A 15838-nucleotide genomic window follows, 5' to 3' on the forward strand; every position below is an offset into this window, starting at 1 on the left:
CCGGGACGTTCGAACGGAGGAATACGTGGAAGCCCTCAGTCCACCCACCGCGGCAGTAAGAAGGGAATTCCAAATGCCGACAAAGCCGGTTTACGGCATAGCGGGGTTGAACTGGGCCCAGGTGAGCTGCGCCTCCGCCTTTACATCTCCACGTGACCGCGGGCGGAGCGCAAGCTCTGCGCCGAGTGCGCCTGCGTCGGAGCTCCCGGAAGTGGCCGGATCCAAAACGCAGGCCAAGCGCACGTCCGTCAGCCCGTCGGTCCGCCAGTCCGGTACCCTGGGGGCTTCTGCCCTAGTTGCTGTCCCGCCGTTTATTTGGCCCAAACGGCGGCCGAGGCGCTCATCATGGCGACGTTCATCTCGGTGCAGCTGAAAAAGACCTCGGAGGTGGACCTAGCCAAGCCGCTGGTGAAGTTCATCCAGCAGACTTACCCGAGCGGCGGGGAAGAGCAGGCCCAGTATTGCCGCGCGGCCGAAGAGCTCAGCAAGCTGCGCCGTGCGGCTGTCGGCCGCCCGCTGGACAAGCACGAGGGAGCGCTCGAGACGCTCCTGAGGTGGGCGCGGGGCCGGGTGGGGGGAGATCGTCTGCAGCCAGCCGCCCCTAACCGTCCCCCTTCCTGCTTTCCTCTGTCTCGCTAACCCCTGACCCAGGCCGGGCCGCCCCGCCCGGACGCGTAGGTGTGGTCTGCATTCTTTCTTGGTGAGCAGGAAGGGCCCCACAGGCCCGCGGTGGCCCTGCCTGGTCCTCCGGCCTGTCCGCCCGCTCCAGCCCTTGGTCGGCCCGGGCTGGGTCGACACGATATCTGTGAGGAAAGTCTGCCGCGAACTGATCTCTCTTGCCACATTTACTCAGAACTAGTTTTCACTTTTTTAGGTCTCTAACTGAAGATGCCCCTCTTCTCTCTTTTCCCTATCATTGTTTTCTGACTTTCTTGGGCCAAATTTAGATTTCATAATAGTAGTTGCTTGAGGGAAGTGGGGGAATTGGGACACTGCACCAAATGTCTGTTTACTACTCATTACATTGTCCACTTGAGGTGGTCCATCTTACTAAGTTCAAAATAATTAAAAGGACGGAGAATTCTAAAAGTTAGGGGCTACAATTGTTAGAAATAAAACCTGAGTGACATAATAGAACGTTCAAGATAAGGTACTTAAAATGTTTGTTCACGAACAGGCATACACATAATGGAGTAAATTTATTGTTTTAAGTAATTCTTGTTGAGCTCATCCTGTATTTGGTGAAAGTTCCTTTTGTGATACTCGAGTTGGTATACAGAGAATTGTTTTTTTGTCGGCTGGCCGGTAAGGGGATCCGAACCTTTGACCTTGAACCAACTGAATAACAAGCCAGCCCAACAGAACATTTTTATAAGCACTTTATAAACAGTTTTTTTTTTTTTTTTTGCTTACCTTATTCATGATCTCATTTCTTACGTGTAATGTACTCCCTTTGTTTCACAGGAGAAACACAACTGTAGGTGAACTTTGTTCAAGTATTGAGAGAGATTGCCGCTGAGGGCTCTAGTGGAATTATAATGGTCCATAACACTTTCAGTGTCTTACAGAAAAAGAGTTCTTTTCTTCCTAGGTCTGATAAAAATCCGTGTGAGGCCTCTCATTCGATTGGTTTGCACCTAATTATGATGGAAAATGGGCTAATTTAATTGCCCTTGTCTGGGTCACCCAGCCCCTTTCACTTCTCAGTCCCCCATGGATCAAAGCAAGATTAGGTGGGATGCGGGAAGGGTCCCAGAGGAAGGGATACTGAATAGATTGCTCAGGCAGATTATGACCCGTTGGTGTCAATTTTAGAGCTAAAACTGTTGGGCTGCAAGGATCATTAGTCTGATCACTTAGCATAAGCATTTTTAAAGTTAATCTGGGAATAATTAGCCATTTCTTTAGAATTAACATATTTTAAAAAATCCTCTTCAAAGCAGTTTTTATGTAGACGTGAGTAGCATTCAGTGAGGATTTTCCATTAGTATTAAAAACGCGTAGTTGTGGTATAATGAACCCTATGATAAAAATCTTGTTGAATAGATTAGGTTTGGTTCCAACCCTTAAGGAGCTTGGGATCTTCAGCTGCTGTTGGCTCATGGGTTTAAGACTAACAGACAAGGGATAGTGGATGTTAGTTTGGTTGGGGGGTTCTGCTGTGAACTTTAAAACTTCATTCATTTGTTCATTTCTTTATTCTTTTACAAGGCATAAATGTGTGAACTGCTAGGGAGTGGAGCTGTTACAGAGATAGTCTCTTTGAAACTCACCATGTTTCTTTAGTCACTTGTATACATTCTTCTAGCACATTCATTCAACAAATATTAAGATTTTTTCACTTTTTGATCTTCTAATATAGTTAGGATAAGCTAATAAATATACTACAGGCTATTATATTTTATGATGGAGGTGTGTACAAAAGTTCCTTCGGTGTATATGTTGTAAAATCAGATAGTTGTGAATCAGACAGTTGTGAGATGTTCATTCAAATCAAGCAGAATATTTTATTTTCAATAATTAGTGTTTGGATAATTGTGTAAACTGAACATTAATTTACATTTTTTTTTTAAGTTATAGGACTTCTAAACTAATGAACTTTGAAGAGTGTTTAAACTAAAATTTACATTTTTTTTTTTAAGTTATAGGACTTCTAAACTAATGAACTTTGAAGAGTGTTTAAACTAATCCCCCCCCCCCCCCCCCCCCCCGACCGGCCGGCACTCAGCCAGTGAGTGCACCAGTCATTCCTATATAGGATCCGAACCCGCGGCGGGAGCGTCGCCTCGCTCCTAGCGCAGCACGCTACCGAGTGCGCCACAGGCTCGGCCCCTAAACTAATTTCTAAAGAATAGAAGCTAGCTTGATAAGTCCACATACAGCTCCAGTGATAGACTCATCTTTTCATTACTAACTTGTAGGTGTTATTATTAAAATGTCCTAAAATATACATTCATGTACATGATATTAATGAGAACAATTACTTCAAAACTCATTTGTATGGTACTTCATCTTTTATAAAGTGGCTTTTACTAAAAATTGATTGGAAGAGGCTTGGTAAATGGAGAACTTTAGGGTGACCAGATGGGAACCATGCTGGTTTTTTGTTTAGTTTTTGGAAACTCCAAATACCAGCATTGTGTCATTTCTTTTGTGGTGATCACTTTCTTTATGGAGAAAGCTTCAAATATTCCATGAAAAAGTCTGTTTGTCAGCTTTCTTAAATTTGATTGGTGGCAGTGGAGGTTGGGGATCTCAACAGTCATGTATGCAGTCTTTCATATTATCTGTTTTTAGTATGATGTCTTTATTAAGGTTAGGTTCAACTCTATGTGATAGATCCCAAATTATCAGTGAGTTAAACTAAGATTTTATTCTTGTGTAAAAACTTGGCAGGTAGGTGATTCTGGTAGTCCGGGGCTGGTATGGTAGTTCTGTGAAGTTTATTGGAGTTCAGACTCCTTCCAGCTTTTGCTCCATAAAACCTACAAGATGGTCCGCGTTCTCATGGTCCAGATTGTAGTTCCCAAATTTCAGACAGTAGGATGGAGGAAGGGAGAAAGGCAGAGGGCTCAGCATCCAGGATGTTTCTGGAAACTGCCCCACAACGACCTGCTCATATGTTACCAGCCAATACATATGTCTACTTCTCATAGAAGGGATACTAGGAAAAGGAGTTTTTATTATGGGTAGCCATATACCCAGCTTAAAATCTGGGGTTCTATTAGTAAGGAAGAAGAGAACTGATAATGATTTAGGCAGTTTCGCGCTCCCAACTCCAGCCTCTCCCCATCCTCCCCACTTAGCAGTGCTTATCCCTACCTAAGTTGTGCTTAGTATCTCTAACATTTTCCTGAGAGTAAACTTACCCTCAGCGTAGAGGATCTGGGAGCCTGAAGGTTTCTTTCAAGGATTTTCAACCACACCTTCTCTTTCCAACCTCAGATTGAACTCCTATCTTTAGAGGTGCTCCATGGTTCTTAATTCACATCCTTTTCTGACTTCCCTGGCTTCTGCTTTGTTGGCTCCCTTCTCTCTTAGGCAGTTAGATTTCAGCTTTCTCTGCTTCATTCATTCACTTTTCATCTTTTGGAAGGTTTTGTTGAAACCTCCTGTATGCTATTATGCCCCTTCTTCTTTGTCCTTGTACATTTACATCTTTTACATTTTTTTAATTCTTTTTTTTTAGTGGGATTTTGGGAGGGAACAAAGGAGAGTGTTTATTCAGATCTCTTTAACTGGAAGAGGAGTATGTCTGCATTTTCAGCTCTTCACAGTGGTTGTATCAATTTACATTCCCATCAGCAGGTGTATGTGAGGTTTTATTCCTCCACATCCTTGCTACTACTTACTGATTAATAATTTGTTATTGCTTTCTGCTAAACTAACAGGTGAGAGATGGTACCTTGTTTTAATTTGCATTGCCCTTATTTCCCTGAGGTTTTAACATTTTATGTTTACTAGTCACTTAGTTTCTTTTCCTGTAAGTCTCTTGTTCTTTTCTTTTGCCCATTTTGTGTTGGGTTGTTTTTTCTTTACTGATTTGTAGGAGTTATTTACATTTTCTGATATTTATCCTTTTTCCATTGTGTGTTAAAGTCTTCCAATCTGTTTCTTATCTCTTAACTATGTTTATGATATCTTTTGTTAAACAGAAATCCTTGCAAAATGTTTTAGTCCCTTCATAATCTGTTATAATTTTTTTCTTATTCCTAGTGTTGTGTATGTGTTATGTGTGATTTCTTCCTGATCAGATTTGCTTAAGGTTTGTAGCCACCTTTTTCTTTTTTAAAAACTAAACCTACACTTTTTGGGTTTGTTTCCTGCTTTTGTCATTTTTCTTCTCTTTTTTCTCTTATTCTGTCTTTTTGTATTGAATGGTTAGTTTCCATGTTTTTCTAATATGTTTATTTTAGGACTGCGTATTTTTTCTCCGTCTGCATTGGCTGTGTTACACTAGTTTTAATATGTAGTATTCTTTTTGATATTTATTTTTTAATGGCTTATAGTTTGAGTTTATTGTCTTTAACCTAAGAGTCTAACCTATAGACTGTGTGAAATCCATTTGTGGGTAAATAGTTTGTTGCATTATGGTAGTGTCTTTTTTCATTTTAGTAAAATGAAGTTGATGGAACTAGTTTTGTAATTTCTGAAATATTTTCAAAGCACTAGTGTTTTATGTGTCAAGAAAGAAAATAGGAGGATACTTCAAAAAGTTTATGGAAAAATAGAATTAAAAGATAATATGGGGCTTGCTGGTTAGCTCATTTGGTTACAATGCAGCCTTATAACACCAAGGTCATGGTTCGGATCCCCACACTGGCCAGCCGCCAGAAGGAAAGATAACCTGAATCTTTCCCTGAACTTTTGAAGACCCCTCGTATTGCTGTTCCACTTTATTTCATACTTGTTGCTTACATTCTGACTGTTGGTTTGGGGGTGAAGATATTGAGATAGTATTAACACTAATGACATTGCTATAATTTGTCAATCAAATAGTATAGGAGTGTCTATGTGAACCATACTATAGGAGACAGTGTGGTGGACATAAAGATGTATTATACTTGGTCCCTGGTCTCAAGGAATATCTGTAGTTGCCAGACCTTAATTTGGCTCATAAAATTTTAATTTTATTCTGTGTAGATGAATAAACATAAAAATTTAAAGGAAGATTTAAAATCTGATTTGTTTTTCTGTATTTTGACTTTTCTGATGTTTATTAGATAAAATAGCTTGTCAGGAGTATCGTCTTTCTGTGTAACCAGAAAAACAGTCTTCCTGTGGTGTTTTACACAGAAGGCTTAAGCCCACACAGCTAACTTTGTGGCAGAACTGAGCTGAGGTCCTGAACTTTTGACACCTTGGCTGGTTACTTTTTACCATACTCTGCAGCAGCAGTTCTTTGTTAATGATTTTTCATGTGATAAATTAGGTGAAGAAAGAAGTGTAAAAATAAGGTTCAGGAAGGATCCAGCCAGTATCTCCAGGCCTGCTGTTCTGATTGATTGTCCTGTTTCTCTCTCTGGTTAGTGGTCTGGAGTTGTACAGCCCTAAAGTCAGATTGGAGCTGTATAGGGTTATGTGAATTTGCATTGCAGTATCACTTTGGCCAGTGTGGATTGGCTGTTCTTGATCTCTACACCTTTTTCTTAAACAAACAAACAAACAAACACTTTAAAAACTAGAATTTCTAATGGGAATTTGTCCTGTACTGTTTTTAGTGTTTTTAAAGAAATATACTTATTTTCTAGGTTTTTCTCCCTTGAGTTTTTAAAATTGCGCTAATATATATTTGCTTTAATGTGACTAAGTCTTATAAAATACTAGAGAACATATAAAAAGCACTTCTACACAGTTATAAATTAGTAATCTGTAGCTACCATTTATTACATATGTACTCTGTGTCCAGGCATTATTTTAATCATTTAATATATATTTTATCCTTTGTTTCTCATGCTAAAAGAAGGTATTACCTTTACTTTAGGAAGGGTGTAGAGAGCTTGCATAACTTGCACATGATCACACAGCTAAGAGTTGGATTCAAACACGAGAGTTATCTGATTTGAAAACCTGAGCTCTGCCCACTATGGCATTATACCTTTTAAGTATGTTTAGGATTTTATAGTTGATAATACATTATTTTATTATGAAAAAAATAAAAAAATCACTTATTTCTAAAATAAAATCTATAAAGGTACTGATTCTTTGCAGCATTATTTCCCACAGTGCACTATTTTTTGCCAGCTCTCTGGCTTGGCATATGGCTTTCCATTTTCCTACCTGTGGAAAACTTGCAGCCTAGATCTACTGTGTTAGAGATATATCCCAGGCTAGAGTCTGCTTTATCATTTAAATAGTAAAGCCTATTTAAATGATAAAGAGAGGGGTGTGATAGATTCTCTTGTTTCTGTGGTTCCCTCTGATGAAGACTTTGATACTTGAGATCTAGGCTGAACTATGAGGGGTGATATGAAGTGGGATAATATTGAAGGAATAGCTGATTGATTGTATTTGGTTCCCAAGGAACAGCATTTTGCCTGTGGTAACTGCAGTTAGCAATGGCTGCTCTCTTTTTTAAAGCCTTAGTTGATCTCTCTTGTTTTGTTGGGATTTGTTCCATCCTGGTTAGACGCTGTTGAATTCCAGTTACTGCCTATCCTCTTGTACTTTTATTTCAACTTTCATAACCTGTCCTAAGACAGACATTTTACTTGGAGGATTCCATCACAAAGCTAATCATTTAAATATAGAATATAAATACGCTGTTTTCTCTTACAACTCAAGTTTTGTGAGTTGACTTCAAAAGTTTTGGAGTGAAGAGAATGGGTATAAAAAATTTAGTACATTCTGTTTAGCTGTTCTTTAACTGATCCATTTGCAGCCAGTAATTTTATTTCATGCTGCTTCCTTCCTTGCTTACTTTATAGCAAGGGTCAGCAAACTAAGGCCTGTTGTTGTGCTGCCTGATTTTGTGTGGCCTGAGGACACCATTCCAGTGCATTAGCACTGTGAGCCTTGGAGATTAGGCTGGGGCTTTCTCCTCTACTCTATTCTCCCCTTTGCTTCCAGTGCCTGCCTCCCTGGCCAGTGGCCATGTTTCACTGCTGCCCAGGCTTGCTCTGGTGTCACCTGCACTTTGAGTGCTCTGCTCAGCAATGGCTTAGCACTGCATGGTGGAATCTCAGTTTGGGAATTGATGACTCAGCAGATTACCTCACCTGTAGCTAGTTGCCCAAGTTGAAATGGCGGGATTCTCATAGAAAAGGGAGTGTCATTGGAACAGATCGAAACTGACTGTTGGCCACTCATCCCCATAGTTAATATGCTGAGATGAGGCTGGAGAGTTGGGTGATGGCCAGATAGTGTAAGACCTTATCATAGGTTTTGGATATAATTTTAAGTATAATGGGAATCCATGAAAGGATTTTAGTACTTACTACTTCAGGATACTCTCCTATAAGACCACAGTACAATTTTCAAAATTAGGAAATTGGCATTGATTGAATATTATCATTTAATTCACAGAATTCGTTCAAATTTTTCCAGTTTTCTCAATAAGTCATTTACAGGGTCTAATCTAAGATCATGCATGGCTTTTAATTGTTATGTCTTTTTAGTCTCCTTCAATTTGGAGGAGTTCCTCAGTTTTCTCTTGTTTTTCATGACCTTGATATTTTGAAGAGTACAGGCTAGTTACTTTGTAGTATGTCACTCAGTAAGGGTTTGTCTCATATGTTGTTGTGATATATGCATTTTTGCATAGGATTACCATTGCAGTGATACTGTGTTCTTTTTATTGCATATCAGGAAGAACATGATGTTGATTTGTCCTATTAGTGGTAATGGTAATTTTTATCACTTTGTTAAGATGGTGTTTGCCAGGTTTCTACTTTTTATTTAATAAATATTGTTGTACTAATCACTAAGCATTTTGTGGTGAGATACTTTGAGAATATGTAATAGCTTGTTTCTCATCAAATTTTCATTATTTTGACATCCGTGGATGAATCTTACCAGAATAAGAAGTTATACTCTGAAAGGTACCAAATGGTGATTTTTCTAACTCCAGGATTTTTTCTAGATTTATTAGTTAGCATTGTACAATAGGGGAGAGCTTTCCCTGTTTACCTATATATTTTATTTACTTCTGAATGGTGTTTTTATTTTTTTCAATGGGTTATGATTTGTCAGCATTACTTAGTTTATTTAAATTGTTCTATACTTGGCTATTGGGAGCTGCTTAAAGCTAGTTTTTGTGTCCTTTTAACATGTCCTTATTTTTTAAAGTACTTTTTAAATTTTCTGGCATAGCAAGATGTTTTAAGCTTGTATCTTAAGATTTCTCAGTCTCAGCCCTGGAGTCAGCCATTTCCTAAGGACCATTGGCTCCTTTTAATGTAGAACATTATTTATCTGTACACAAGGTGTGCTTATTGCTACTATGAGGTGTTATTGCCTCTAAGCCCTTGCAGCATATGCATTTAGGAAATACGTACGCATACATTTATACCTGTTTTTGTTTCTCTCCACTACATTTACAAATGAGTTCACGCTGATAACTCCAATTCCAGTCCAAAACTGGACTGGAGTAGTTTATTCTGCTGGTGTAGTAGTTTATTCTAGCCTTCTCTCTTCCCATGTTTGTAATTCCTTTCTCTGATAGTGAGAAACCTGGGTCCCGTTATCTTCAATGTATTTACTTAATTATCCAGTTCTTGTTTGTAATCAAACTCATGGAGATGCCAGCCAAAGGCTTGGTCTCAGGCATATTACCCGCTTCCCCCCACTCATTTCACCCCTGAAAACTTGCCCCCAGAGATAACCATTGGAAAGATAATCCCAATGAAGGGGAGGGTTGTATAAGGGAATAAGGGAAGGAGGAAAGATTAGAGGCCAGTTAGAAAGCTTGGCCCTGACCCTCTTCCCCACCCTTCCCTCCCAGACTTGCTGGCTGAAAGCTCACCCTAATGAGAAGGGGAAGACTACTTTATATTTAGTGATCATTCTGGCTGCTGGGTGGAGAATAGATTAGAAACAATGAGAAAGAAGACAGGGAGATTGGCTAGGAAACTTTTGGATTAGTGTATGAGAGTGGTAGCTTTGATGAGCTGTGTGGCAATGATGGAGTTGGAAGAAATGGACATACCTAAAACATATTTGAAAGTTGGTAAAACTGTTTTAATTAGCCATTTGCCAGAGATATGAGTTTGTCCAATGGATATAAACATAGTTTATAATAAGTAGTATTTTTAAAAATACATTGGTTTCCTGAGCAGATAGTAGTTAGCTTTTAGCCAATAATAATAAATAAATACTTTTCTGTGGTGGTGGGTATGTTTTTGTTCACACATTTTTTTTTTTTTCATTGCAAACATTTTAGCTCTTGGTTTACACATTGAAAGACCATGTTGATTAACTTTAAAATAGCTGATTGAATTTGATTTGTGGGCCATGCAAAGTAAGTGTGAATAATTTTTGTATACTCTTAATCCAATTGTATTTACATAAATGCGTGTAATATTTAGCTCTGGTAATTATTAATTTTGCTTTCTTTTTTAGATATTATGATCAGATTTGTTCCATTGAACCCAAATTCCCATTTTCTGAAAATCAGGTAAGTCATTAATTTTGTTTTAAAGTTACATGGTAATGACAAATCCCATTTCCTTCCACCTGTGATATCATTTTATTGAAATCAGTGATGCTTCTTCACTATTATTAGGTTTTTTATGAGAGAGTTTTATAGAAATTAGAAGCTTTTAGATCCATCTGATACAAATCAGGAAGGAGTCTCCTGAAAATCTATTCATGTCATTCCTTAGCACTTCTGGGGCTCATGTAGAGCATTGGACTGTGCTTTTTTTAAGATTGTATTTTATATCAGTAGGATCTGTTGATTAATCTGCTGTGTCCTTCCCTTTGGCTTTTACAGCATTAAGATGGAAACTGTATAATTCAGGAAGTATTAGTCTCATTTTATGTGCTTTAAAAATTATTGGCACAAGTTACATTTACATATAAAAGTTGGAAATGCTGTTATGATTAGATGTAACAGTATACGGATGTCAACTTTATTTTCTTTTAAAAGGTAGAAGTTGAAAATGCTGGTAATTTCTTACAGTTTTATTTGGGAGACTTGATAAAAGTTTTAAAATTGTGTGGTCCTTCAAGTAGTATAAGAAAAGTACTTTAAACATTCTTGTACTAGTTTTTCATAGGTGAAATAATTATAGTTGAGATTTGCTTTAAAATACACCAGGAAAAAAGTGTGTATGGATGGGTTGTGGGGGGAAGGGGAAATTGGGGGATGGATGAATCAAGAAAGGCAAAACGTTAAAGCTGCTGGGGTATTTAGGAGTTCATTACATTATTCTCTTTGGTTTTGTTTATGTTTGAACATTTCCTTAATCGAGAGTTAAAAAATTTTTTTGTAGTGGATTGCAGTAATTTAAATGGGGCCAAGTTCTTTTTAACCTTCATATGTGGTATTCTCATTTTAGAAGCAGTAAGCGGTGCAGTTTTTTTATTAAGTAAAATTTTTATTCACATATAATATGTATACAGAAAAGTAAACAAATCATGTGTATAGTTTGAATCTTCACAAAGTGAGTATGCCTATATAACCACTGCCCAGATCAAGGAATAAAATATTAAATCTTTCATCCTCTCAAAGTAACTGTTCTCTTACTTTTGTTGTCATGAACTAGTTGTTTTTAATTTTATCTTCTGGGAAGTCTGCAGTATATTGCCTTAGTTCTCTTGGCTTATTAGGCAAGCATTTATTAAGTGCTTAATCTGTTCAAGCCATTGTGTATTTGTAAAAATAAATAATGTTCATGATTACTGAGGCAAAATGACCATTTGAGTTAGCCTAGTGCCAGTATTTTACTTTTTTAAAAAAATTTATGGTCTAGGAGAAGTAAAAGGAGTTTCTTGGTTAGAGGAGATAATGTTTTAGACAGATTGAGCTTTTGTCCTTTCCTCACTGCAGACTTTTCTTCAAAAAAGACTTAATATTTAATGAAATCCAGGAAGGTAACATAATTTTCTCTTTCTCTCATTCTGTCCAGATCTGCTTGACATTTACCTGGAAGGATGCTTTTGATAAAGGTTCACTTTTTGGAGGATCTGTAAAATTAGGTATGTGATTTTTAATAAAAATGATAAGAAAGTTGTTTTAAACACTTTATTGTTTTAGGTTTTAAAAATTGCTCTCCTAGTGACTCTTTGTAAATTGTAAAATTTTTTACATCTCATTTTCTTTTTAACTTCAACTTTTAATACAATTTCAGAATATTTGTAGAGAGCCTATATACCTTGCCAGGCACTGTCCTAGTCATAAAAAATGAATAAGACAGTTGTATTCAGTTTGGTTGGGAAGACAGTAGAACATCCTAAAATGTAATGTGAGGGTACTTCAGAAAGTTCATGGAAGAATATAATTAAAGGATAATATGAATCTTTCCATGAACTTTTTGAAGTAGCTTTGTATGTACTATCAGCCTATGAACAAACTCATGGGAGCATAGATGAAGAAGAAATTAATTCTACCTGTTGAAAGCAAGCAATGTTTGAGGTAGGCCTTGAAGGATGAATTTGGCTTTTCTAGGAAGAAAGTAATATTACAGGTATAACATCATAACCAAAGGTCAGATGTATGAAGGCTTTTTGGTCTACCAGCTTGGGCAAGATAACCTCTATATGCCTTAATTTTCTCATCTGTGAAGTAGGTATAATACTTTTTATCTTATTGGGTGCTTAGGTGCATTAAAAAGTCCTTAGAACAGTGCTGAAAAAGCATTAGCTGCAGTGAATAATAATATAGTATATTATTAATATTGTAATAAAACAATGTATATAATATATAAAGTTATATAATATAAACTATATAAGGCATATATAAATATATATTGTACTAAAATGTGTATATATATATATAGTATATTGTATTAATCTGTTTCTGTTGCTTATAACAAAGTACCTGGAACTGGGTAATTTATAAAGAAAACACAATTTATTGCTTACAGTTTTGGAGGCTGGAAAGCCCAAAGTCCAGGGAACACATTATATATTATATAATATAGCATATATTATAAATATATATTTGCCTTATATATAGTATATAGTATATAATATTTTATATAATAGAACAATATATACTATATAATATATACTCATATGTGCCTTACATATAGTATATATAAGGTATATACTTACACCTTATATAGTGTATTTGGCCATCTATCTATGGGTTTAGTGTCTATGAATTCAACCAACTGAAGGTCCTGGGAATTTAACCATGTTAGTGCAGTCTGTTTTACATTATTAACTGAAGAAAAGTGGGTGACCTTTAAAAACTTTTTAAGATTAGGAAATAAAAAGAAGTCATAAGGAGCCAAATCAGGACTGTAAGGAGAAGCCTAATGATTTCCCATTGAAACTCTCACAAAATTGCCCTTGTTTGATGAGAGGAATGAGCAGGAGCATTGTTGTGGTGGAGAAGGAGTCACAGGTGAAACTTTTCTGGGTGTTTTTCTGCTAAAGTTTTGGCTAACTTTCTCCAAACACTCTCATAGTAGGCAGGTGTTATTCTTTGGTCCTCCAGAAAGTCAAGAAGTAAAATACCTTGAGCATTCCAAAAAAACTGTTGCCATGACCTTTGTTCTTTACCAATCCACTTTTGCTTTGACTGGACCATTTCTACCTCTTGGTAGCCATGGCTTTGATAGTGCTTTGTCTTCAGAATTGTACTGGTAAAGCCATGTTTCATCTACTGTTACAATTCTTTGAAGTAATGTTTCAGGATCTTGATCTCACTTGTTTAAAATTTTAATGGAAAACTCTGGTCTTGTCTGCAGCTAATCTGGGCACAACAGACTAGTTTAGATGTGTTAGAAGAAATTGTAAAAGAAAAAAATATAAGATGTAATTACAAAAACAAAAAAAGTGCTCACAAAATCTCTTATACATGAAAATTTGTCAAAGGAAATTGGCAGACTACAGCCTGAGATGATGATATTAATGGGAAATATAATAGGCCGGGATATATACCTGGTATATAAACAGTTTACTCTTATCTGTTGCCTGAAATATTTTTCATTCTTCTAGAAGTGCGCTGTCTTTCTGTCATTTAGTGGGCCAGTTGCTTCGTATGTAGACCATGACTTTCTTGTACTGTTTTTTTAAGAGGTTTTGATTGCTCCACTACCACACACATTCTGCGCTTTTATCATATTCTCAGGACTTTCCAAACTATACCTATGTCTCTAGTCTCCCCCTTGCTCAGAGACTCCCTTTATGGCTTGTTGTGCTTTCTTGATTGAATTGGGACTGTTTGCTCGCTAAAGCTGCTACATAGCTGCTTCCCTAGGTTAAAGCCATTGTTTTCTGGATATTGTGTCTTCCTCTTTTGCTAGGATATATTCTTAGGTAACTTTTGGAGAAAGGTCAACTTTCTAAATCTCTTCTTTCTGATAATGTATATATTCTGCCCTCACATGAATTTGGTTTGAAATTCGGGCACCTAGTTGCTTAGGTAAAACTTTGGAGTCATTCTTGACTCTATTTCACTTCATTCCCCACAGCCCATTAATTCATCAGCAAACCCTATCAGATTTTCCTTTCAGGTGTATTCAAAATCTAGTTACTTCTTAGCACCTCTCCTGCTGACATTCTGGTCAGAACCATCATTGCCTTTCAGCACCTTACTGCAGCAGCTACCTGTCTAGTCTCCTGCTTCCCCCAGTCTGTTGCTCCCCTATGGTCTGTTTTCCAGTGTGGGCTCAGTGATTCTCTGTTGAAAACTCTATCGACTTCACACCTCACTCAAAGTAAAAGCTAAAGGCTTTACAGCACAGCTGGCTCTCTTTTACTTCCCTGACGCCATCACCCACTGTTTTGTCCCTTCCTCTCTCCTTTCTACTATACTGGCCTCAATATGTATTTGTCAATTAATTTAATTTATATTTCTTCAGAATTTGAAGACATTGTTTCCTTGCCTTTAATATCTAGTGTTACTGATGAAAAGTCTGGATTTTGTTCTTTTGCAGGTGATCTGTTTCTTTTCTCTTGGGAATATTTTTATAATCTTTACCCCTCATGTTTAGAAATCTTAAAAGATCTAATCGGATCTCATTCTTTGGCTATGACATTTATTATTGGCATTTTAGTTTGAACACTCATATCTCCCTTCAGCGCTGGGAAATTTTCTGATATTTCTTTGATGATTTCATTGTCTTTTTTTTCTCTCTTCTCTTTGGGATACTTTATTAGTTGAATATTGGTTGTTCTGAGTTATTTACTCATACTTCTTATATTTTTATTTCTTCATGTTCTACTTTCTGGGAGGCTGCCTAGATATTTTCTAATACTTCTTTTGAGAAAATTTTAGTAATTAAGCTTTTAATTTCCAGGAGCTTTTTCTTATTCACTAATTAAAAGAAAAATAACATCCTTTTCTTATTTTATGGATGTTTAACCTTTGAATTTAAGGATGCTAGTTATGATCTTTGAAATACTATCTTCTGTTACTAGAATTGTCTTTTTTTACTCTGGGCTTAGTATTTCAGTTCACTTTGATTTTCCTTTATTTCAGTGTAGGCTCTCCTCATATCTGGTTATTCTAGATTTTCCATGTATTTATTCTAATGTACATTAGAGTAGCTGGTATATGCAAGGGTACTTCAAAAAGTTCATGGAAAGATTCACATTATCTTTTCATTCTATTCTTCCATAAACATTTTAAGGTACCCTCGTATATCTGCTTCACTCTAGAGTGAGGAGGCTAGAATTGGTTTGGAAGCAAGTTGAAAGCTGGCCACTATTACTAGTGAGGCTACCAAAATACTGTAACAAGGAGGGCTTTACTTTATTGCACTATTCTGTGGCACAGACACAACTGTAGTGTTCTGGTTTTTTCAGATGGTTTGTTCAGTGTTTTTTGTAAGGAGCTTTCTGATTATTTTGCTTGGTGGTCAATGCCTGGCACATCATGCGAGACCATGAATTCCACTGTGATTGAATTCTACAAGTAACAGAGAGCTATTTTAGATTTAAAAGAAAAATTATTTTTGTGATAAAATACATATATTATATCATCTTAACCATTTTTAAGTGTACAGTTAAGTGCTATTAAGTTCATTTACATTATTGTGCCACTATCACAATCATCCATTTCTAGAATACTTTTTCATCTTACAAAACTGAAACTCTGTACCCATTAAACAATAACTTCCCATCCACTCCCCACCCCACCCCAGCCCCTGGCAACCACCATTCTATTTTCTGTCTCTGCATTTAACTACTCTAGGTACCTCATATAAGTAGAATCACATAGTAT

At 36.9% G+C, this 15838-nt stretch overlaps 1 protein-coding gene across 2 annotated transcripts in view; it reads left to right on the forward strand.

The window, feature by feature from the left end:
- The first annotated feature begins 217 nt into the window (after positions 1-217).
- PDCD6IP (programmed cell death 6 interacting protein) overlaps positions 218-15838 on the forward strand; it is a 70619-nt gene continuing 54998 nt past the window's right edge. For both annotated transcript variants that reach the window (XM_063113886.1, XM_063113887.1), the window contains exons 1-3: positions 218-554; positions 10060-10114; positions 11571-11640. In XM_063113886.1, coding sequence (XP_062969956.1) covers positions 346-554; positions 10060-10114; positions 11571-11640 — 334 coding nt within the window. In that variant the 5' untranslated portion in view covers positions 218-345. The remainder of the gene's footprint in view (positions 555-10059; positions 10115-11570; positions 11641-15838) is intronic.

The sequence above is a fragment of the Cynocephalus volans genome, chromosome 11, assembly GCF_027409185.1.
Source record: "Cynocephalus volans isolate mCynVol1 chromosome 11, mCynVol1.pri, whole genome shotgun sequence".
NCBI lineage: Eukaryota > Metazoa > Chordata > Mammalia > Dermoptera > Cynocephalidae > Cynocephalus > Cynocephalus volans.